At 37.6% G+C, this 23,126-nt stretch overlaps 2 protein-coding genes and 1 long non-coding RNA gene across 3 annotated transcripts; 2 read left to right on the top strand and 1 right to left on the bottom strand.

Moving 5' to 3' along the window:
• The first annotated feature begins 86 nt into the window (after nt 1-86).
• On the top strand, nt 87-5,078 carry smg8 (SMG8 nonsense mediated mRNA decay factor). The gene is made up of 4 exons (XM_051121766.1): nt 87-1,969; nt 2,056-2,201; nt 3,898-4,767; nt 4,866-5,078. Exons 1-4 carry the CDS (start codon nt 448-450, stop codon nt 5,076-5,078), a joined length of 2,751 nt encoding a protein of 916 aa, XP_050977723.1. The 5' UTR covers nt 87-447.
• On the bottom strand, nt 4,625-6,516 carry LOC127172484 (uncharacterized). Its single transcript, XR_007828631.1, has 4 exons — nt 6,471-6,516; nt 5,428-6,022; nt 4,827-5,116; nt 4,625-4,755 (listed from the first exon to the last, which is right to left on the bottom strand). It is a non-coding gene; the product is annotated as an uncharacterized LOC127172484 (long non-coding RNA).
• Nucleotides 6,517-6,667: 151 nt separating this feature from the next.
• On the top strand, nt 6,668-22,818 carry ypel2a (yippee-like 2a). The gene is made up of 5 exons (XM_051121803.1): nt 6,668-6,844; nt 14,141-14,380; nt 18,524-18,567; nt 18,661-18,769; nt 21,990-22,818. The coding sequence occupies exons 2-5, from the start codon at nt 14,273-14,275 to the stop codon at nt 22,077-22,079; spliced, it is 351 nt and encodes a 116-aa protein (XP_050977760.1). The 5' UTR covers nt 6,668-6,844; nt 14,141-14,272; the 3' UTR covers nt 22,080-22,818.
• The last annotated feature ends 308 nt before the right edge of the window (nt 22,819-23,126 follow it).

Here is a 23,126-nt window from a genome sequence, read left to right on the forward strand (position 1 = left end):
TACTTGTTTTTTTTTTTGTTTGTTTTTTTTTTACCATTATTTACATGCCACTTTAGTAGTTATCAATATTTTAAATTAACATGTATTTCTATATTTTCAGTTCATTTTCATTTTACATATAAGAATTTTTTATTTGCAATTTTAATTTTTAGGAAGGTTTTCTATTTAGCTGTAATTTAGTAATTTTAATATTTCAACTAAATGTTATTTTAGTTTTTTTTATAATTCTCCTTTAGGTTTTATGTAATATTAATTACCGAAAGCGATTTTGAATAGTTTTAAGTTAGTTTAGTTTAGTTAACAATGCTCTCGATTTATAAAAATGTTACTATTTACATATTACATTTTCCATGCTTTTTGTCCGGACATTAACTTGCACATTTTTGTATCCACCCGGACTCTTCTTTTGCGATCAAAGCCCCGCCCATTTGTTTCTGTCCAGCAAAAATGGCGGTGCCCAAGAACATCGGAGCACTGTTACAATCAGAAATAATAGAAGACGCCGCGGACAAAGATGAGGGCGTTTGCGTATTGGGCATATTTGGGAAAAGCGCAATGCAACCGGGATCAGCCAAAGACTCTCTCATAAACACCTTAGCGGATAAACACGTCTTCTCTCTCTTTGGGAGCGATGACACTGACAGTCCGGGCGGGGGAACATCCATTCAAGCCTATTATAATCAGGAGAACCGCGTGCTGTATCTCGTATTAATATCTGTTTTTGACAACCGACAACTTATTCGAGCGTGCGAGTCATTGACGGCGGGTTTGGGTCATGCAGAGGCGCATGAGTTTTGGAAAGGAGCAGAGAAAGATCACTGTTTACAGCTTCTGTATCTATTCTCGCTGTGCCATGTTCTTCTGCTGGTTCATCCCACATGTTCGTTCGACGTCACGTACGATAGAATGTTTCGCGCTTTGGACGCGCTACGTCAGAAAGCGCTTCCACTGCTGCGTTCTGCAATTAAAGATTCGCAAGTATCTAAAGAATGGAAGTTGAACTGCAGGCCCTGCCCTCCACGTTTGCTTTTCGTCTTCCATATGAACGGTGCGCTCAGAGTGGGCTCCTCTGGCACTGGCAATGGGACTGATGGTTCTGGAGGGGATAAACCTAAAAAACACTCCCCTAGAAGGCGCATGCAGCATGCTCTCGAAGATCAAATATATAGGATATTCAGAAAAAGTCGTGTTTTGACCAACCAGAGTAGTAATTGTCTCTTTACAGTGCCTGCCAATCAAGCTTTTGTGTACGTAGTGCCAGGACCAGATGAGGACCCCATCGGCTCTCTTCTCGGGCACCTGCGGTCCAACTGCGTTTTGCGAGAAAGCGAAGGCGGCACGCCTGCGCCTCGGCAAAGGCGGTACCAACAAATGAGGCACTCTAACAGACAACCCTCTTTCAATGTAGAAAGCAGTCTTTCCTCAGGAGGGCAGTTGGTGGACTGCACTTTAAAAGAGTTCCTTTGGCAGCACGTCGAGCTCGTATTGACCAAGAAAGGTTTTGATGACAGCGTAGGTCGCAATCCGCAGCCATCGCATTTTGAGTTGCCTACTTATTCCAAATGGGTGCATATTGCGTACAAACTTTATCAGGTCATGATAGAGAGCAGTGAGGATGACGCAGCCGAAATCTCCCTCAAAGTGCAGGGTCAACTCAAGGTGCTGGAGGGCTTCCTTGACGCAGATGCGAAGTTCTCGGAAAACAGGTGTCAGAAAGCCTTGCCGCTGGCTCACAGTGCGTACCAGTCAAACCTTCCCCATAATTACACCACCACAGTACATAAGAATCAACTGGCGCAGGCACTGCGAGTGTACAGCCAGCACGCGAGGGGAGTCGCCTTTCAGAGATACGCCTTACAGCTTCACGAGGATTGCTACAAGTTTTGGAGTAACGGGCATCAGCTTTGTGAGGAGCGCAGTCTTACGGATCAGCACTGCGTGCATAAGTTCCATCTGCTGCCAAAGCCAGGTAAAGAGCTTTTTTTACCATGCTGTATTGAAGAAAAATTTACTTCTTTCTACTTCTGTTGCTTCTTTCTTTTTTAAACATTGCAGGAGAGAAGCCAGAGATGGACCACAACCCACCTATTCTATACCACAATAGTAGAGGTCGCTCTACAAGTTCCTGTAACTGTGGTAGGAAGCAGTCTCCAAGAGAAGATCCATTTGACATCCAGGCTGCCAACTATGACTTCTACCAGGTCAGTAGCTACATGTTTTGTTCACATGCATTTCACTTCCAGAATGAAAAATTCCTGATAATGTACTCACCCCCATGTCATCCAAGATGTTCATGTCTTTCTTTCTTCAGTCGAAAAGAATTTAAGGTTTTTGAGGAAAACATTCCAGGATGTTTCTCCATATAGTGGACTTCAATGGGAGCCAGTGGGGAAAGCCAGTGCAGCTTGAAAGTCAAAAGCTGAGAAATAAAAGTCTTATCTAACAAAGCTATTGACCATTTTATGAAAATAGTTCAAATTTACATGCTTTTTAGCAGTGTTGTACTACTCAAGACCGGTCTTGGTATTGAGAACCATTTTTTGATGGTCTAGGTGTTGTCTCTGTCTAGACCGCATTTGTACTCTGTCTTGTCTTAGTCACAGACTAATAGGATTCTGACTTTTTATTTCAAGACCAGTCAAGATCACAACTGTGGGGATATCACTAAACTGCCAGTATACTTTCTGATTTATTTACAACCAACATTAATATGATTTGATGTAAAACTTCCTGCTTCAAATGCAATTAATAACTAATTAACTAAATAGCAAAAATAAATAATTTGATTTATACCAGTGGATCTCAAGACTTAACTGCCCCCTATTTTCCACAACAGCAGGGTCTATCATTCACCTAAAATATTTTAGAGCTTAGCATGACTAGAAAGATATATATTCATTGTTAAAAATAACCAAATACTAAGAAATCTGTTTTAGTGCATTTTAATGCTTGTTATGTCTTGTTAAGTCATCTTGAGGCTCTCATGGATATTTGTTGAGGGCCCCATAGTGTGCCCTATACCCCTGATCGAGAATCACTGATTTATACTGTTATGCCAGGTCAGAAATTAGTGAGGGATTATGTCAAAAAATATGTCATGAAAATAATACATAAAACCACAAAATTGAAGATGTTGCAAAAAAGTGCTCGAGTGTATGAGATGTGGATTTTTATATTATTAAGCAAGAGAACTAAAAAATAAGACATTTCTCAGGCAGTAAATGTGGATCCTTTAGATAAATTTCAGCAGTGCTGGTCTTGGTCTTGGTCTTGGTCTTGGTCTTGACTCTGTCTCGACCTGCCTTGGTCTTAACTTGGTCTCAACCCCTCAAAGTCTTGGTGTCGGATTAGGTGGTCTTGACTACAACCCTACTTTTTAACCACAAATGCTTGTCTTGCACAAGCTTACGCATGGCGTAATCATGCTGGAAAGGTCATACGTGGTTCGTTCTTTATCTTTGTACACTGGTTCAAAAAAGCAGGGCCATCTCATTTTCTCCTCCAACTTCAAAATCGTCCAACATTATTGTTTTACCTTTTGTTTTTTTTGTAAAGGGTGTTTGACTTTTTTGCATGTTCGCTCTGTTAACACTGGGTTGGTACTTCTGCCTAAGTCATGCGTGACTACATAAGGCACTTATTCCTCAGCTGGGATTGTGTAGAGCCCTTTTGAAGCTGCATTAAAACTGCAATTTGGACCTTCAACCCATTTGCTCCCATTAAAGTCCACTATATGGAGAAAAAATTCTGAAATGTTTTCCTCAAAAACTTAAATTTCTTTTCAACTGAAGAAAGAAAGACATGAACATCTTGAATGACAGCGGGGTGAGTAAATTATCAGGGAATTTTAATTCTGGATCTGAATTTATTTTTCATCGTCCTGTCTTTCATTCTCAGATGCTTGAGGAGAAATGCTGTGGAAAGTTGGAGAGGATCAATTTCCCAGTGTTTCAAGCCAGCACACCCGACCCTGCTCCTGCCAGTGATGAGGTGCCCAGACCTGGAGAGGTTCCTCCATCGGGAGAAGCTGATCGCCTAAAGGAGAAAGAGACTAGCACTCACACACCTGGTGATAGCACAAGCCTGAGTCTTGCTCTAAGCTTGGGCCAGTCAACTGACAGCCTTGGAACGTATGGTGATGGAGCAGAAGGACAAGAGAAGAGGCCAAGCTTGGTGGACAGACAGCACTCCACAGTGGAGTACCTCCCTGGCATGCTTCATTCTGGATGCCCGAAGGGACTGTTGCCCAAGTTCTCGAGTTGGTCTCTTGTTAAACTTGGTCCAGCTAAGGCCTACAACAGCCTCACTGGTTTAGAGCAACCTGGATTCCTCCCAGGCTCTGCTTTCCTCTTGCCCTGGGATGTTGTCATTCGGAGCCGATCAGAGGAAGATGTAGGATCGCTCGAGCCTCTAGACGGAGGTCCAGCCTCCTGGCCAGCACCGAATAAAGCATCCGCTGGAAAGCGAGGCAGCGCTGGAGGAATCGGACGAGGGCGTAGACGAGACGATGTAGCTCGTGCTTTTGTTGGTTTCGAGTATGAGGACAGCAGAGGGCGCCGCTTCCTTAGTTCTGGCCCTGATAAAGTAGTCAAAGTGCTTGGGCAAGGCGGACCAAAGGAACCTGCAACCAGATGCTTGAATTCTGATATGCCCTTATACATTCCCTCTCCAGCTCAAGGACGAGGGATCAAGCCACACTACGCTCAACTGGCTCGCCTTTTCGTCGTCGTCCCAGATGCTCCTCTTGAGATTGTCCTAAACCCACAGGTATAATATGTTAAAAAGTGCAAAGTCAATTTAATTTTTAAATTTAAGCATTCACCAACCATACGATCCACATTTGCTGTGCTTCAATTCTCTCCTAGGTCCAGCCAGGTCCCCCTCCCTGTCCCATCTTCCATCCAGAGCAGCCTGAGGTGGTGCTGCCCCCTGATGGACTCTGGGTGCTACGCTTCCCTTATGCCTACGTGACAGATCGTGGACCATGCTACCCTCCGAAGGAAAACCAGCCGTTGGCAAACTTCAGGGTGCTGAGAGGCATTCTGCGAGCCAACATGACTAGTTCAACCCCACAGTAACAAAAAACACTCTGCACTTAAAAGCACTGTTGAGATATCTGTAAGACAAGGACATTAAGCATATTAAGCATCATTTTGGTGTTACCATTCTTTTTTTTTTTTTTTTTCATTTTCTGTGCCGGTTCTTTTTTAACTAAATTCTAGAAATAATTGTGGCTGTAAATACAAGCAATCACATTAATAAATGTTGTGTTTACAGTAAATAAAAACATGCAGTGGGAAAAAAAGACAGACTGTGAACAATGTCATTATTAAACTATAATATAATTTCAAACTGAACTTACTTTTTACTACATAAGCTAAGGATTAGTTCACTTCCGGAATAAAAATTTCCTGATAATTTACTCACCTGTCTCCAAGATGTTCACATCTTTTTTTCTTCAGTCAAAAAAAATTAAGAAATCATTCCAGGATTTTTCTCCATATAGTGGACTTCATTGGGGATTGCAGTTTTAATGCAACTTTAAAGGGCTCTACACGATCCCAGCCGAGGAATAAGGGTCTTATCTTAAATAAATTAAAATGTATGTACTTTTTAACCAGAAATGCTCGTCTCGCACTAGCTCTGTGATGCGCATCAATGACTTTGTGCATGGCATAATCATGTTGGAAAGGTCACATGTGAGAAGTTCTTCATCTGTGTACCTACTAAAGGTAGGTTAAGGCGAAAAACCCAATCACTTTCTCCTACAACGTCAAAATCAACATGGTTGTTTTACCTTTTTGTGAAGAGCGTTTGACTTTCTTGGCACATTCGCTTTGTAAACACCCGGTCGGTGCTTCCGCCTGTGTTATATGTGACCTTTCCAAAGTTTAACACATTTCATAATGCGTGAAGTCAAGCTAGTACAAGATGAGCATTTGTGGTTAAAAAGTACATTTTTAATTATTTTTAGAAAATGATTACATAAGACCCTTATTCCAAATTCTAGAATTAATTGTGGCTGTAAATACAAGCAATCAAATTAAGGAATGTGTTTACAGTAAAAAACTGCAGTGATTAAAAAAAAATACAGATAGTGAACAATGTCATTATTAAACCATAATATAATTTTAAACTTAACTACTTTTCTGTTTGCTGTGGACTTTCTGAAGTTGATATTATTTTTACCTGAGGAAAATAAATTGACATCTCAAAAACGCTTTTTTCTTACAAAGAATGTTTAAATATCAGTCTATTATAGATATGGTTACAGTTTGTATGTTTTTTAACATAAAATAGCTTGTAGAAACACGACACACAGAGGCGCTATTTAGTTATTATGTGACCGGTCTATCGTAATTATGACTTGGTACATCTTTGACATTCTCAAATTTAAAAATACAGAGTGACAGCTGTAATATCTTATAAATACTTAATATTTTATGAGTTTAAAGAGATTTAATACTTACTTTCGCTTTTAGTTTTTATTACTTATCCAACTGACACATCACAAAGATAACAAATGTTTTGGTTTTTCGCCTGCGTATCCTCTGCGCTCGCTCATTGGTCCGTCTACTTTTTAGGTTGGCCAATCAGCGTATTGTTGCTAGGCCGTTTTGTCTCTTCTATTTGCTGGCCTGGTTGTCAATCAAACTGGGAGCTTGTATGGCGAGGCCCGATGCGCAACGGTGCTGTATTTACAGAGCGCTGCTCTCGAGGTGCGTGGCTGATGAAGATACCTGGAAACTTTGTGTTGTGAGGAATGATCGCCTGCTGTTTTGCATGAAGTGGCAGTTTAAAAGAAGGAGAGAATTCGACCTGCGCGATACCTTTCCATTCAAAGGTAGTATCTGTCCAATTACATTGCTTTCAGTGATAATCTTTTATAGGAAGTTCGTATTTTTAAAAATGTTACGTTTGTTATTAAGTGTCGTGCAGTACATGACAGCACACTAAAAATGTATCATGTAAATTTTGAGAACTTATATTTTAGTTTTAGATTGGAACTAATAAATAAATGCTAATCTATATTTAAAACGTAATATACATAATGCATAATTGCATAGTTGAAATGTTAGCAATCATAATCTATAGCTGTCATATGTGTTCCGAAGGTCTGCATTAAATCTGGACTATTATAGAATTATATGTCACTAACACACTACCAGCAAATGTTGGCACTTTAGGACCATGAACACAAACTGAATATTGTTAGGGTGTTTTTATAAAATAAGTGCATTTGCATTTTGCTAATTTATCTGTTTTAATTTTCAAATATGCTGTTTTGCATGAAAAAGCATGAAAATTGACATGCAACTCATGCCATAAACTATTTCATTAACATTAACACTGCAAGCAGCTCCACAAGATCATTGCTTATCGTGCATGTTATTAATGTTATTCACTTCTTGCATGAATAACACTTTGTTGCTTATGAAACATGCTGTGCATAAGCAAGTGTTCTTAGAGGGCACTGAAATGAAAGTGTGGCTGTTTAATATTTTGCAGTGTTGATAATGCATACTGTTTTGTTGTCACAACGTATGTGAGTGACACTCTGGCTTGTTGTCATTTTAAAGCTGGATTTTCTGAATTGGTTTAGCTGTGGGTGTTTTCAAGGATTCGATTGCCAGAGGTGCTGAGCTGGTGCTGCCATCTGCACTCTCAGTCTGGTGGCATCTACTATGGCCTACATAGAAGCCGGTTCACTGACACCCACACATACTCGTCTGACCTGGATCCATCGCCTTGTCTCTCCATCTGACCCACTCTGTTTCCAACAGTTCCCTTCAGTAGCTTTGCACATTCAGGGGTATTTTGAGGGTCAGTTTGTGCTGTTAGAGCTTGAGAGGTTATTTTTATGGATGAATGCATAAAGAGTGCCTTTTCAAAGCTTGTATATTAGTTTAAAGGTCGTTTGAGTTTAAAAAAAAGTTTTTTTATTTTTCTGTATGGTGGGCTTTTCAGAATCGTACTTTCTCAGTTAGCATATTAAAATTATGCAATTATAAATTTAAATACTTGTTAGAAGTTAGAGTACTTTATTGTGTGCACTGATTCACATTGATTTGTGTATTGTAATTACGCTGTAAAATAACATGTTAATCCATCAGATGTATAATCGACAATTTGGTTTGAGCTAAATATCACAGCATATGTGTGTACGCAGCAGGGGCTTTTTAATTTGTGCTGACAGATTTCAAAGGACAGCAGAAAAAGGTGCTATTATGGGAGCTGCCTGCTGTGTATTATGTGAGCGACTGGGGGAAACAAGGGGGGATTCGCCACCTGTCCGGGGGTCCTTGTCTGTTTAGATGCTCTCTTACTGCTTAAAATGCACACAGTAGCAAGCAAAACAAACCAAGCCATTTATTAAAAGCAGATTTTGTGTCGATGTACCTGCTGCACCATGTGTTATTGTTACATAACAGGCAGTTTTATTAAAAACAGGGGTTTATCTGATTTGTGTTAGTGTAATACTTTGGGACGGAGGTGATATTGATTTACAATGTGTGTTTTCGAGTTTACTGGACAAACCTTAGCTTGTTTTCTTTATATGTGCATACATAAACAAGAAAGGAAAATAACATTTTCTATTATGTCTCAAGGATTACCTGTCTTACCTATCTTTACGTATTTACATTAAATTATTCACCCAAACATAAAATAATAATAATAATAATGCTGTCAAGCAATGAATCGCATGCAAAATAAATGTTTTTGTTTGCATAATATATGTGTGTGTACTGTGTATATTTATTATGTGCACACACATACAGTATATATTTAAAAAATATTTACATGTGTTTACATGTGTATATTTATATTAATAAAATTGATATATGTACAGATATTTAATATGTAAACAACATATTTTTCTCAAATATATGCATGTATGTGTATTTATATGTACATAATAAATATACACAAAACACAGACACATATTTTGTAAACAAAAACTTTTATTTTGCATTTGATTAATCGCGATTAATAACAGCATTATTTGTTTTTTGGTAAAAATAATGTTCAAGTAAATGTTCATTCATTTTTTCTAGCGCTGTCAAATGATTAATCGCAATTGATTCAAAATAGAAGTTTATGTTGACATACTATATGTGTGTGTACTGTGTATATTTATTATGTATATATAAATGCACACACATACATGTATATATTATACATTTAACAAAAATATGTTAAATTTATATGTAAAATATTTAGTTATTTTTTACATATTTAAAAGTGTATATAATATACATATTTTACAAATATATACATAAATGCTTATTTATATACACATAATAAATACACACAGTACACACATATAGTATGTCGACATAAACTTTTATTTTAAATCGATTAATTACGACTAATCGTTTTGCACCCATAGATTAATCGCGATTAATCATTTGACAGCACTAGAAAAAATATATGAACATTTATTCACCCTCAGACCGTACAAGATTCAGATGGGTTTGTTTCTACACAGGAAAAGATTTGGAGAAATTTAGCATTACATCACTTGCTCACCAATGGATCCTCTGCAGTGAATGGGTGCCGTCAGAATGAGAGTCCAAACAGCTGATAAAAACATCACAATAATTCACATGTAATCCACACAACTCCAGTCTACCAGTTAACATCTTGTGTGGCAAAAAGTTGTGTTTACCAGAAACAGATCCATCATTTAACTTTAAGTTGTTTCTTCTAAAGCAGTATTTTGGATAGACGACTTGAGGATCCATTAGTGAGCAAGTGATGTAATGTAAATTTGTCTAAATCTGTTCCGATGAAGAAACAAACTTATTTACATCTTGGATGACCTGAGGGTGAACTATTCCTTTAAGGGAAATGAATTTCCCCTGATATTTGACCATAATTGCAGTCTTGGTTTTGTTACAGCCGTCTGTATTAGATTTGTTTGTCGGGTCGTCAACTGTGCGGTCAGAAGAAGAAAGATCAGCCATGTTTGGATATTTGATGAATGAGATCTCTTCATTACACGTGTGTTTGGTCTGCTCCAGACTAATTTGAAATGGTAAACACACAAAGCAGACAGAGACAAAGTGGGCACCGTTTCTGTGATTATGGCCTCTGTAATTATATGGGCGACAACCGTTTATCTTCATCTCATCTGTCGAGATCCGAATGAACTCCAGCCTCCGCATCTTTCGCAAATTTCCGCCATAATCGTTTTACCTCCAATTAGCCTTATACCAGCCATGCATCTGTCCTTTGTTGATCCTGTATAATTGTGTTAGAAATCGCATGAGGAAATGATGCTGCTGTATCATTTGGCCAAATTATAAAGCGTTCCTAATGGCAGAGCGAACACAATGGTGCTTAATTATGCCAAGGAGAGTCCAATTTCAAGCCTCACGCTGGTGACTAGAATACTCTCCGTCTGTATTTTTGTAAAGCCTGTTTGATCACGTCTGTGCCAAAGCAAATATAATCGCAGAATCGCAAATAGCTTCCCAGGAAACCTTATTTGCTGCCTTTAAAGAGTTGTCTAATTCAATTTGCTGAGTCACTGAGTTCCTGTGATATTTAAAAAAGATTTTTTTTTCTCACAGTCAGGCAATCCACATGGCTTTATTTGTTTGGTAAAACTCTACAATAAGGTATTTGTTCATGCATTAGTTAACAACAGCTAACTAAGAAGAATAAACGCTGTGGAAGTATTCCCTATTGTTAGGTTATGTTAGCCAGTGTAATACCTCTAAATGAAACCTGTTAACAATTGTATTCTACAATGGAAAAACATTTGTTCTTTTCTAAACATGTGCTTTATGACCTCAGCAGGGTTTTTTGCTGACTTTGCTGAGTCACAACAGCCAACGAATGCTTTTGTTTATGTGATAATTATGTCGGTTTGCAGAGATGTGGTTGGAATTCAAATATCTAATGATGTCACTCACAAGGTCCTTTTTCGATCTCACGAATAGCTGTCCCGGCTTCTGGGTAATTAAATGAGATGCCTGCGGATTCTTTTAGTAATTAGTTCTGCCTTAAATCTCGTCCAAAGCTGCTGCCTCAACAGGCAAAAAGCTGCCAACATGCCACAGTGACGTAAAAGAGGGCACACAATAAGTCAGAGTGCAAACTTTTTAATTGAATTCGTAAAATCACAGCAAATTTGTGTGACCTGAAGGGCTAGTTCATCCGAAAATGGCAAATGGGTCATTGTTAACTCGTCCCTGTGTCATTACAAATCTGTAAGACTGAAAAGGAGATGTTTAGAATAATGTTCACGCTGCTTGTTTGCTTAAAATGAAAGCAAATAGTGACCAGAAACTGTCAAGCACAACAAAGCAGAGTTAAAGGAAGACTTAAAGGGATAGTTCACCCAAAAAGAAAAATTATGTCATTAATTAATCACCCACGTGTTTTTGCAAACATGTATAACCTTTGTTCATCTTCGGAACACAAATTAATGTATTTTTTATTAAATCTGTGAGTTTTCTGACCCTGCATAAACAGCAATGCAACTGACACATTGAAGACCCAGAAAGGTAGTAAGGACATTTTTAAAATAGTCCATGTGACTATTTTGTCCTTACTACATTTCTGGGCCTTAAACATGTCAGTTGCGTTGCTGAAGTTTTATGCAGGGTCAGGAAGCTCTTTGATTTCATCAAAAATATCTTAATTTGTGTTTAACAAAGTTCTTACAGGTTTGAAATGACATGAGGGTGAGTAATTAATGACAGAATCTTAATTTTTTAATTTTTTGAACTATCCCTTTAAATATGACTTCCTATAACTTCAACTAAAAGATTTGAGAGCGAGAGTGTAGGGAAACTGTATAAACATGAATAACAATCTAAATTTTGCTCTCGTTTTCACAGAAATCAGTCATATGTCTTGAAATATAGCATATGAGCTTCTCCTTTCACATCCCAGGCAGTATTTTGTCTGATAATATGTGGATTTGTTTTGTTTAAACAATCCACATTTTATTTGGGATGAATCCATCGAACAAAGAGGAGCGTTAAAATCATACGCGTTTGGTTGTCCGGCTGTCTCTGTGTGTTTGTGCCCACATCACTGGCAGGTCTCCAGCTCTCTGCATTAAAAAGCCGCCTCTCATACAGCGCAGCCCCCTTCTGACCCGAGGGCAGGATGAACGCGGGACCACACAATCACAGTTAGCTGACAGACAACAGCTCACAGAAGCACTGATTCATGCCTATTTGCCTGGATTTGCACCGTGCTCTTGTGAATGACGTCCGCTGCGTTCACTGTCTGTGTGTCTTGCTGACATACACTCAGTTTTTAACTTCCGTTCACATCAATCTGTGTCATTTGTGACACCAAAAATGTAGGAATACACTGTAGGATTCTTTAATATTCATGCATTCATTTACATAGTTACAACATATCAAGCTTGTCTTAAAGGGGCCACTACACTCTACACTTTTGTAGTTTAAAATGAAACTGTCTGTTTTATATATATATATATATATATGTGTGTGTGTGTGTGTGTGTGTGTGTGTGTGTTTAACATGTAATTCATTCCTGTAATAGGGAAGCAGCCATTACTTCAGATATTTCATGATATATTCATATTTTGTGTAGCTGTTCACTTTTTGTTTTAAATGTGGCTATCAGATTTCCATTGTGAACAGATTATGGTTCTGAACTGACCCGCTTACGCAAAAAAACAATATGAATGGAGTTGCCGCGTTTTCACAACAAAATCCACCCAAATTCTTCTCAAAACTAGCCCAGTTGCATTTTCAAGGAGTAAATATAGCGTTAATGGGGTCTCTTCAACCCACAGAGTTGAAAAACAACCTTCAGCAACAAGAAAAGTGGAAAATTAGCCCAGTTCTGCAGGAAAATTGTGGACTTGGCAACACTACTTGAAGGGCTGGTGTCCTGCAGAGTTTAGCTCCAACTTGCCTCAACACACCTGCTTGGAAGTTTCGTGTATGCCTAGTGAGAGCTTGATTAGCTGGTTCAGGTGTGTCTAATTGGGGTTGGAGCTCAACTCTGTAGGACACCAGCCCTCCAGGACTGAGTTTGGGCACCCCTGATCTAGAGTGACGTAAAAGTTGCATGAATTCCGATATGACTGATCGGTCGCATCTGACCTGCATTGGATTTAGACATGTGGAAGTGGCACAAATTGGAATTGAAAAGATCAGATTCCATGTGGTTTGTGCTGTTCAGTAGAAATCTTCTGTAACATTATAAATGCCTTAACTGTTACTTTTGGTTAATTTAAAGGAGTAGTTCTCTTCCAGAACAAAAATTCACAGATAATGTACTCACCCCCATGTCATCCAAGATGTTCATGTTCATTAAAGAAATTATGTTTTTGAAGAAAACATTTTAGGATTTCTCTCCACGTAATGGACTTCTAAGTTTTAACTTCCAAAATGCAGTTTAAATGCAGCTTCAAAGGGCTCTAAACAATCCCAGCCTAAGAAGAAAGGTCTTATCTAGCGAAACGATTGGTTATTTAAAAAAAAAATGTTGTTTATATACCTCAAACAATCGTCTTGTTTAGCTCTGCTTGAACTCTGTGTATTCCAGTTCATGACAGTTCATTTTCTCCTCCAACTTCAAAATCGTTCTACATCACCTTTTTTCCTTTTTTTGTAAAGGCCGTTTGACCTTTGCATGTTCACTTTGTAAACACTGGGGCAGTACTTCTGCAGCAATGGAAGATTTTAAAGTTGGAGGAGAAAATAAAATGGGAGTTTTTAGACACACCCTAACTGTCATGAACCGGAATACACAGAGTTCAAGTAGAATTAGACAAGATGAGTGTTTGAGGTTAAAAGTATATAAATTGTAATTTTTTTTAAAAAAAATAACATTTTTGCTAGACAAGACCCTTCTTCCTTGGCTGGGATCTTTTAGAGCCCTTTGAAGTTGCATTTTGGAAGTTCAAACTCAGGGGCACCATAGAAGTCCATTATATGGAGAGAAATTCTGAAATATTTTCCTCAAAAAACAATTTCTATACGACTGAAGAAATAAAGCCATGAACATCTTGGATGACAAGGGGGTGAGTACATTATTTGTAAATTTTTGTTCTGGAAGTGAACTACTCCTTGCAAAAAAAAAAATATTTTTGACATTTTTTAAGGTTATCATCCTAAATAAGTGTGTTTGTTCCCCACAGGTGTGCTCTCATCTCTCCTGAAGCTTCACCACGGCCCTCACCTGCGTGCTCCACTGTTTCTCCTGTGAGTCGTCCTGGGCTGACCGGCCCTTCCTGCTCCGCCCCCGCGCCGTCTCTCCCGCCACGGTCGCAATGACGCGCTCCAAAACCTTTCAGGCCTACCTGCCCAACTGCCATCGCACCTACAGCTGCATTCACTGCCGAGCGCACCTGGCCAACCATGATGAGCTCATCTCAAAGGTAATCAGCAGTATTTCTTTAGGCTCTTTTATCTTAATCATAGACCATATTCAGGTTAGACGCCGTATTAAATTTTGCACGGGTGAAAACGAGGCTGTGAGGGATAGACTTAATAGATTACATTGAATTTTCAAAACTCAACTTTTTTTTAATGGAGTTTTTACCTATTAAAAGTCTTTCGTAAGGTGTTTTGTCAGATGAACAGTCGGTATGTTCTGTGAAAGCAGTTTTTGGATTGTTCTATACAATCCTTCCTAATGGATTTTGTGTTGAAAGGTCATGTGAACACTATGAAAACAATGTGTTTTTGGGATGTGTTGCACATGATGGAGGCAATGTTTAAAGCGTTAGTTCACCCAAAAATGAAAATTCTGTCATTAATTACTCTAAACCTATAAGATCTTTGTTCATCTTCAGAACACAAATTAAGGTGTTTTTGATTAAATCTAAGAGTTTTCTGACCCTGTATAGACAGCAATGCAACTGACATGTTCAAGACCCAGAAAGGTAGTAAGGACAAAGTTAAAATAGTCCATGTGGCATCAGTGGTTCAACCTTAATTTTATGAAGCTATGAGAATAATTTAGTGCACAAAGAAAACAAAATAACGACTGTATTCAATGCTAGTGTATATATTCTTTGTCGTGCAATTGTGAATTGCTTCATGGATTTAGTGGAAGGTATTGATTCTGTTCTTTCAAAACGGACCCGTACGTAAAAACTGAATTAATGCTTCATTAGTGAAACCATATAATCCCACTTTAATTGTACTACGTGCGCACAGATTCCTCCATTGGCACACTTTTAATACACCATATGTGGCCTTTTTATGAGGTGTGTGTCGTTATGTGTGTGTGTGGAGAAATATGTGTCAAGGATTATTAATAGCACCTTTAATTCATAATGTGAACTTTGTGTGTGTGAGTTATCAGTGCATGAATTGTGTGTGCGGGCACAATGTGGGTCAGTAAGGCACTCAGCTTCCTAACGTACATGTCACACAATCAAGGATCAAGGGAAGCAGGTCATCATTTGGGCTTTTGTGTGCCACGGGAGTAAAAGTAATCACGTCTCTGTAGCGTACGCAGATGATCCAGGACACCCACGTACACGCATAATGCCACACTGAAGTCTGCACACCGGGTTTTGGTCGTCTGATACCATGATTGTCTCAGACAGGGTTTTTAATGCACCGTGTGTGTTTACAGATTGTACAGATGAGACAAGATTGTGTTCGCTTCATTCATTAGTTGTTCACATACTGTGTTTGCAAAATAAAGCCAGCGGTATCCGGCCTAACAAGGCTTACTTGTGTTTCAGGGGGAGCGAGAGCACTGCAGGCGGTTCTGGGGTGGAGTTGAGGTTGAAATGATAATTAGATTTCAATTAGTTCAAATCCCTCCGAACCAAATAAAGGTCAGAATGGAACATAATAATTGTAGTAGCTTAAAAGTAGGTTAATAGAGTTTTGCACAATAGGAGGCTTGTGTTTTTGATTTAACCATCAGGTAGGAAAACTTGATCAGCATTTGCGAGCTTAAGTATTATAGCTGCCTTCATTAAACATGAAAAAGTCACATATTCAGTCAATTTAGGTAGTATTCAGATGTTATTAATTAATGTGTAACTTTGGCAGCTCTTAAAGGTCCACTGAGGTTATTTGAAACATGCAGTGTTATTCTGTGTGTTGATGTAATTTCAACTGAAACAGGAAGACAGGATGGGACAAATCAAGCAGTCCCACCCTGTTTTTTTTAAATAGCCAACAGCATTTCGTTTATATCACAGTTTGAACCAAAGCCACTGAGCTTGGTAAAGCCACATTTGACAGCCACAATCTCATCCATATCGCTGTAAAATATAGCATTCTGTGTAGAATTCTAATGGGTCCTATGCGTTTTGTGGTCTGCGCCGACTCACACATATGATCTGCTTCCAGACCTGTGTGCGCACTGTGGTGGTTTGTGCAAAACCAGACTTCATTCACCCCAACATAAAGCATATTTACACAGTCTGAATCATTCGCTATCCCCTATATAGTGCACTATGTGTCATTCAGCGTACAGAAAATACTAATTCTTTTAACAAGTGACCTTTTTATAGTGTAGGGGGCAGGACGTTTCGGATTCTGGAGAGTATTTGATTGGACAGAAAGTTTGATGAGAAGCTGAAGTGCAGGGTGATGTCATCAAAATCGTTGATCCATGTTGGCTGAAGTTAGAGACTGTATGTTTTGAATGCTTAAATCTTCGAAATGTAAATTTTTTTTATTGTTTTGGAATAGAATAGCTTACAGATAAGACTTAAGGCTAACATATTCACATAATTTTGATTTCATGGGGACTTTAAATACAGAAATGTACTCAAAAATAAAACTGAAAAGAATGAAAATATGTAAGGAACCATCATTCAGTGTCATATCCAAATAAATTCAATGTTTCATGCATGTCAAAAGTAGTAAAGTATCTGTTTAAAAAAGTATTTAATAATTTTCCCTTTAAATCATTTAATTAATTATTGTAGATCTGTTGAAAATGCAGCTTCGCTATAACAGGAATAAATTACATTTTAAAATATATTCAATTTTATATTTTGTAATAATAATTACTGTTTTTACTATAATTTTATAAAATATAAATGCAGCCTTGGTGAGACTTATTTCAAAAACATTAAAATGGTGCCAACTCCAACCATTTGAAAGGTAGTGTGTATAATATAAAAATATAATAATAATATTAAATAATATTTTCCTTACACATTAAATCTATTTGAGAGTTTTCATGTATACATCTTAATTGTTTTTAAAAACTTTTTTTTAGATAAAATTAGACTAATTTACATTTACACTGCCCTTGCAAAGTGTGGTTTTGGACGATATCAACATAAATCCTTATCATTTTTTGGTGCAAATACATTAAAGTAACTTGACATTATCATTGAAGACCAGCAATAATAATTTTCATTTTGATTACATAATAATGGCAATATATTACATGCATAAATATGTTTTCGTAGTTTGTGTTGTCCTTATCAGTGCAAAATTATCACAAATTAAAAAGGATTCATGCCAATATTGTCCAAAACCCCACTTTTCTAGGGCTGTCAAAACTTTTGGAGGGCAGTGTAGATTAAATTAATGTCATTTTGGCAGCTTTTAAATACAAAAATACAGTAATTTATTTAATACTAATAAATTTAAATAATAAATTTACATTTTCTTTTAAATAACTAAATGAATCATTGTAAATCTGTTAATTCGCTGAATCTGAATTGTTAAAGGGGTAGTTCACCCAAAAATGAAAATTCTGTCATTAATTACTCACCCTCATGTCATTCCAAACCTGTAAGACATTCGTTTATCTTCGAAACACAATTATTTTTGATGAAATCCAAGAGCTGACCTGCATTTGTCATGGTACTCTTGTGAATGTATGTCAAAGACTGACACAGAAAAGAAGAAATTGTTGAATAAAGTTGTTATTTTTGTTTTCTTTGTGCACAAACAGTATCCTCTTAGCTTCATAAAATTAGGGTTGAACCACTGATGTCACATGGACTATTTTAGCGATGTTCTTACTACCTTTAATGACAGAATTTTCATTTTTGAGTGAACTGTCCCTTTAAATCTGAGTCTGAATTAGTCATTTTAATGTATTTTGCACTGATTCACAGAAAATGAATTAACATACTCTAAGAGTTCATGTTCATGTGTTTAATGTATTGTGTTTCAAGCATTTACACATTGTTGTCATGGTTTCGGTCAGTTTTTTAATGTTATTTAGGCTTAAGATAGAGAAAGAACGCCTTCATTACTATCCAGTGTAGCACAGCCAAAATGAAACCACCCTGATGATCTTTTGATCCATGCCCATATGGCCAAACCGCTTTCAAACACCCGTAATTATGACCCTGTCCCTGTTTCACTTCATGCCTGGGAAATCCTATCCGCCGGGGTCATGAATGGAGCAGTGAAGGGAAATAGATTTTTCCAAAAGATTACCTGATTGTGCAGTCACAATACAAGTAAACGATGTTGAATTTCTCTGACGTAAGTATGTAAAACACATGTCAGCTAATTCAGTGTGTTTATTACGATGTGGGCAATTTTGAAATGTAATCTTTCCTGTTTTGTTTCCTTTGCAGTCTTTTCAAGGGAGTCAAGGCAGGGCCTATCTCTTCAACTCTGTGTAAGTCCTGTAGTTTGTCTTAACAAATCAAAATTGTTTGTCTTTTTTGTTGTTGTTGTTGTTTAATTTTGACATCCTCTTTTCATCAATCAGGGTGAATGTGGGCTGCGGGCCGGCAGAGGAGAGGGTGCTGCTGACCGGTCTTCACGCGGTGGCCGATATCTACTGTGAGAACTGTAAAACCACTCTGGGCTGGAAATACGTAAGTTCTGGATCACACTGGACATGCACACTCACTTAAAAACCACTTACCTCAAACACGCACTCATGGTCATTCACACCGGACGTGCACACCTGAATTTTGACATCTTTCTCCAGCCCAGTCAAGATAACTCATGCATATTTCACGTGAGGGATAAGACTCGTGCTAGAGACTTGGACACAACTCAACATGAGAGATACTTTAAGTGGCTTTTCCACACACTCATGACCTGCGTCACTTATCTACTGCTGACAACCTTTGAGTACTTTGTGCTTTCCGAGACAAAACAGTATGAATTTTCTTGTCTTCACAGACTAGCAGATAGTTCATCAGTGAAAAGCACTTAGGAAAATGTCAAACTGTTGTCACTTTTGAAAAAAAAAAGTTATCTTCCTATTTACAGTCAGGTGGTGCAACCATCAGGTAAAATGCAATATCTACATTCTTGTTAGAATGTGTGGAATCAGTAATTTGTTTGAAAGATGTAAATACTTTTATTCAGTTAGGCTGCATTAAAGGAGAAGTACACTTCCGGAACAACAATTTACAAATAATTTACTCATCCCCTTGTCATCCAAGATGTTCATGTCTTTCTTTCTTTAGTCGCAAAGAAATTGTTTTTTGAAGAAAACATTTCATTTTTTTCCATATAATGGACCTGATATGGTGCCCTGAGTTTGAACTTTCAAAATCCAGTTTAAATGCGGCTTCAAACGATCCCAAATGTGATTGTAAACGATCCCAGCCGAGAAAGAAGGGTCTTATCTAGTGTAACGATCAGTTATTTTAATAAAAATAATACAGTTTATATACTTTTTTATATCAAACGCTCGTTTGTTTTACTCTGCCTGAACTGTTTTTTTCCGGTTCATGACAGTTAGGGTCGCAAAACTCCCATCTCATGTTCTCCCTCAACTTCGAAATCACCCTATATCGCTGTTTTACCTTTTTTGTTGAGGGTGTTTGATCTTCTTTGCATGTTCATTTTGCAAACACTGGGTCGGTACTTCTGCAGTGATGTAGGATGATTTTGAAATGATTTTTTGAGTTGAGGGAGAAAATACGATCTGAGTTTTTCAACATACCCTAACTGTCTTGAACCCACAGTTGGTCCTCAGCTGGGATCGTTTAAAGCCGCATTTAAACTGCATTTTGAAAGTTCAAAATCGGGGCTCCATGGCAGTCCATTACGTGGAGAAAAATGCTGAAATGTTTTCCTCAAAAAACAATTTCTTTACGACTGAAGAAAGAAAGACATGAACATCTTGGATGACGAGGGGGTGAGTACATTATATGTGAATCTTTGTTTTGGAAGTGGACTTCTTTAAATTAGTCAGAAATTACTATTTATAATGCTACGAAAGATTTCCGTTTCAAATAAAATAATAAAATGCTTTTCAACTTTATGAAAGAATTCTGAAAAAGCATCAACCTTTCCACAAAAACAGTAAGCAGCAGAACTGTTTTCAACACTGATATTAATCAGAAATTTTATAAATTACAGTTATAAATTAGATTTTAAACTACATGTGCAGTTCGCAAACAAACTTTGAAGTTGGCTCGAAAAAGCCTTGACTAAAGTTTTACGCAGGTGTAAAAGCTTAAAGTTTGAATGTTTAGATAAATGTTGCTAGCATGATTTAACACATTACTAACTTGATTTAACATGTTGTTAGCACGACATGTTGTTTAGTACGATTAGCATGTTGTTAGCATTTTTTGCATGGTTAGCATGTTGCTAGTATGATTGGCATGTTGTTAGCATTATTAGCAAATAGCATGTTATTAACATGTTGCCAGCTTTTTTTAGCATGATTAGCACATTGCTGGCATGTTGTTAGCATGTTCTTAGCAAGATTAGCATGTTGCTAGCATGTGTTTAACATGATTAGCAGATTATTAACATGTTGCTAGCATTTTTTAGCATGATTAGCACATTGTTAGCATGTTTTAACATGACTGTACATGTTTTTAGGATAATTAGCATGTCGCTACCATGATTACCATGCTGTTAACATGTTTTAGCACGATTGACTGTAGCTAGCATAATGTTCCCTGGTGAAAAAAAACAGCATATGCTGATTAGGTATGTTTTGATGGTGGCCCTTGCTGGTTTATGCTGGTCCTTAGCTGGTCATGTTGCTGGTCAAGGACCAGCATAAACCAGCAATGGACCAGCTTAAACCAGCTAACAGATAACATGTTGCTAGCATGTTATTAGCATGATTAAGAATGTTAACATGTTGTTAGCATGATTAACGTTACTAGCATAGTTCTACCATGATTGCAAGCATGTTTTAGCATGATTAGCATGTTTTAAGGATGATTAGCATGTTACTGGCATGTTTTTAACAAGATTTAGCATGTTGTCTAGGATAGTCATCAAGCTTTGCTAGTAATTGACAGCATAAATGCACTAGTTTGTGTAATATTGTTGTAATAGTATTTTTAAATATTTGTGATCAAATAAATATGCAGCTTTGGTAAGCATAAGAGACTTCTGTCAAAAACATTCAAAAATCAAACAGTAATGTATATTATAAAATACAATATTAAAAAATATTTAATATAATTTAATATAATATCATATATAATATTTATGTAATATTTTTCCTAATGTTGTTTTTGTATTTATGTAATATATTATTATTATATTATTATATTATAATATTATTATGTAAGTACAGATTAGTGATTTCATGCGTAGTTTATTTTTAAAAATATTTAGTAAAAAGATAAACTACCTTGGCATTAAAAGTTTTTTCAGTTATTAATAATATTTTAAAATAGAACTGTTAAATTTTTTCTTGATAATAATAATGCAGATTATGACTTTTCATCCTTTTAATGAGTTTAATGCGCATTTCCCCCACAAATATGTCAAAATGAATGTTAATTCATTATATAAGAGGTGTGTTCCAGACATTGTTACTGTATTTATAAACGGGCTAATTGACATCATTGACGCTTATATTTAAAGAATAAGCATATCATAATAGATTTAGAAGTTGACACTTGTTTTACAGCCCATATATAGTGAAACATCTCCTCTAATACTGCTATTTAAAGCTCTTATATTTGATTGACACACTCAGAAAAGCTTCCCAACAGCTGTCCATTATTTTTGGATAAGCAGGTCTTGACTTTGAGGCGACCACATGCTCGTTCTCCTGACGTTTCTCTTCTCTTCTCTCTCCCTCCCTCTTCTTCTTTCCGTTAGGAGCATGCCTTCGAAAGCAGTCAGAAGTACAAGGAGGGCAAATTCATCATCGAGCTGGCCCACATGATCAAGGACAACGGGTGGGATTGAAAACCCTGAGCTCCCCACGGCCCTTAACGCTGGAAAGAGACGTGCAGCATATATGAATAATTAGTTTCATTATCTGGCTGTAACTTCCTCCCTGGAAATCTGTCTACCTGACACACACCTCTAAACCATGAGGGTGCAAGGTTCACAGCAGCAGCGCTACCCATTTCCCATGTGTGTATATATATGAAAGAATGTGTGCCAGCTAGACACCAAGTGTTTCTATTATGTGAGTACTTTCCTATTCAATTCAAGGGAGTGCGTGTGTGCGTGTGTGTGCAAATCGAGGCACAAATCGACGTTTGCTTTCCTTCTGGGTTGGCCAAGGTCACAGTTTTGTCCCACACTCAGGTTTAACTAATGGCTGGATCCATGGTAAAGAAGGGTGAAAGACGAACCCATTTAGCACGGCACCTTTTAACTCATCTGAGGCGAAAACATACTAAAGCATCGTCCGTTTGTTTCCCTTTTGTGTCTTCATTTCCTCCAGTTTCGCCACTTGCATGTTGTTTATTTATACGTGTATTTATTTGATCGTGATTTTAGGGACGTTACGTTTATGCTAAACCGTAGCAGCCACGGTGGTCTTACTTTGACCTCGTATAGCGGAAGTAGCGACCTGTCCAGATTGTGATCTGTCTCCTTTTGAATGTGATTATGGAGTAAATGAGGCATTCGTATGCCGTTTATAGGGCACAGGTCGCGTACATTAGCTAGAGCCAAGTCTTCAGCCCCGGCCGCAGCTGAGAAAAGCAGCTTTGAAAGGGAACTGAGGCGTTCTCGCAGCCTGTGATGTCCCCTTCGGTCTCATTATTTCCCGCAGTTAAATCACGAATCAAGTGGTAAACCAGACATGTTTTTGGGAAAGAAAGCGATCGACAGCTAGTAAATGTGGCTGTTGAACGAGGTAATCCAGATGGGGCTCGTAAATAAAAAGCCTTGGTGCAACCAAAGACTCTTTCATCACCTACGCTGACCAAACTGAGTTCGATTTTTCAGATTTAAGGCCTGTTCACACCAAGGACAATAGCAGGAATGATAAATATAAAG

The sequence above is a fragment of the Labeo rohita genome, chromosome 10, assembly GCF_022985175.1.
Source record: "Labeo rohita strain BAU-BD-2019 chromosome 10, IGBB_LRoh.1.0, whole genome shotgun sequence".
NCBI classification, from domain to species: domain Eukaryota; kingdom Metazoa; phylum Chordata; class Actinopteri; order Cypriniformes; family Cyprinidae; genus Labeo; species Labeo rohita.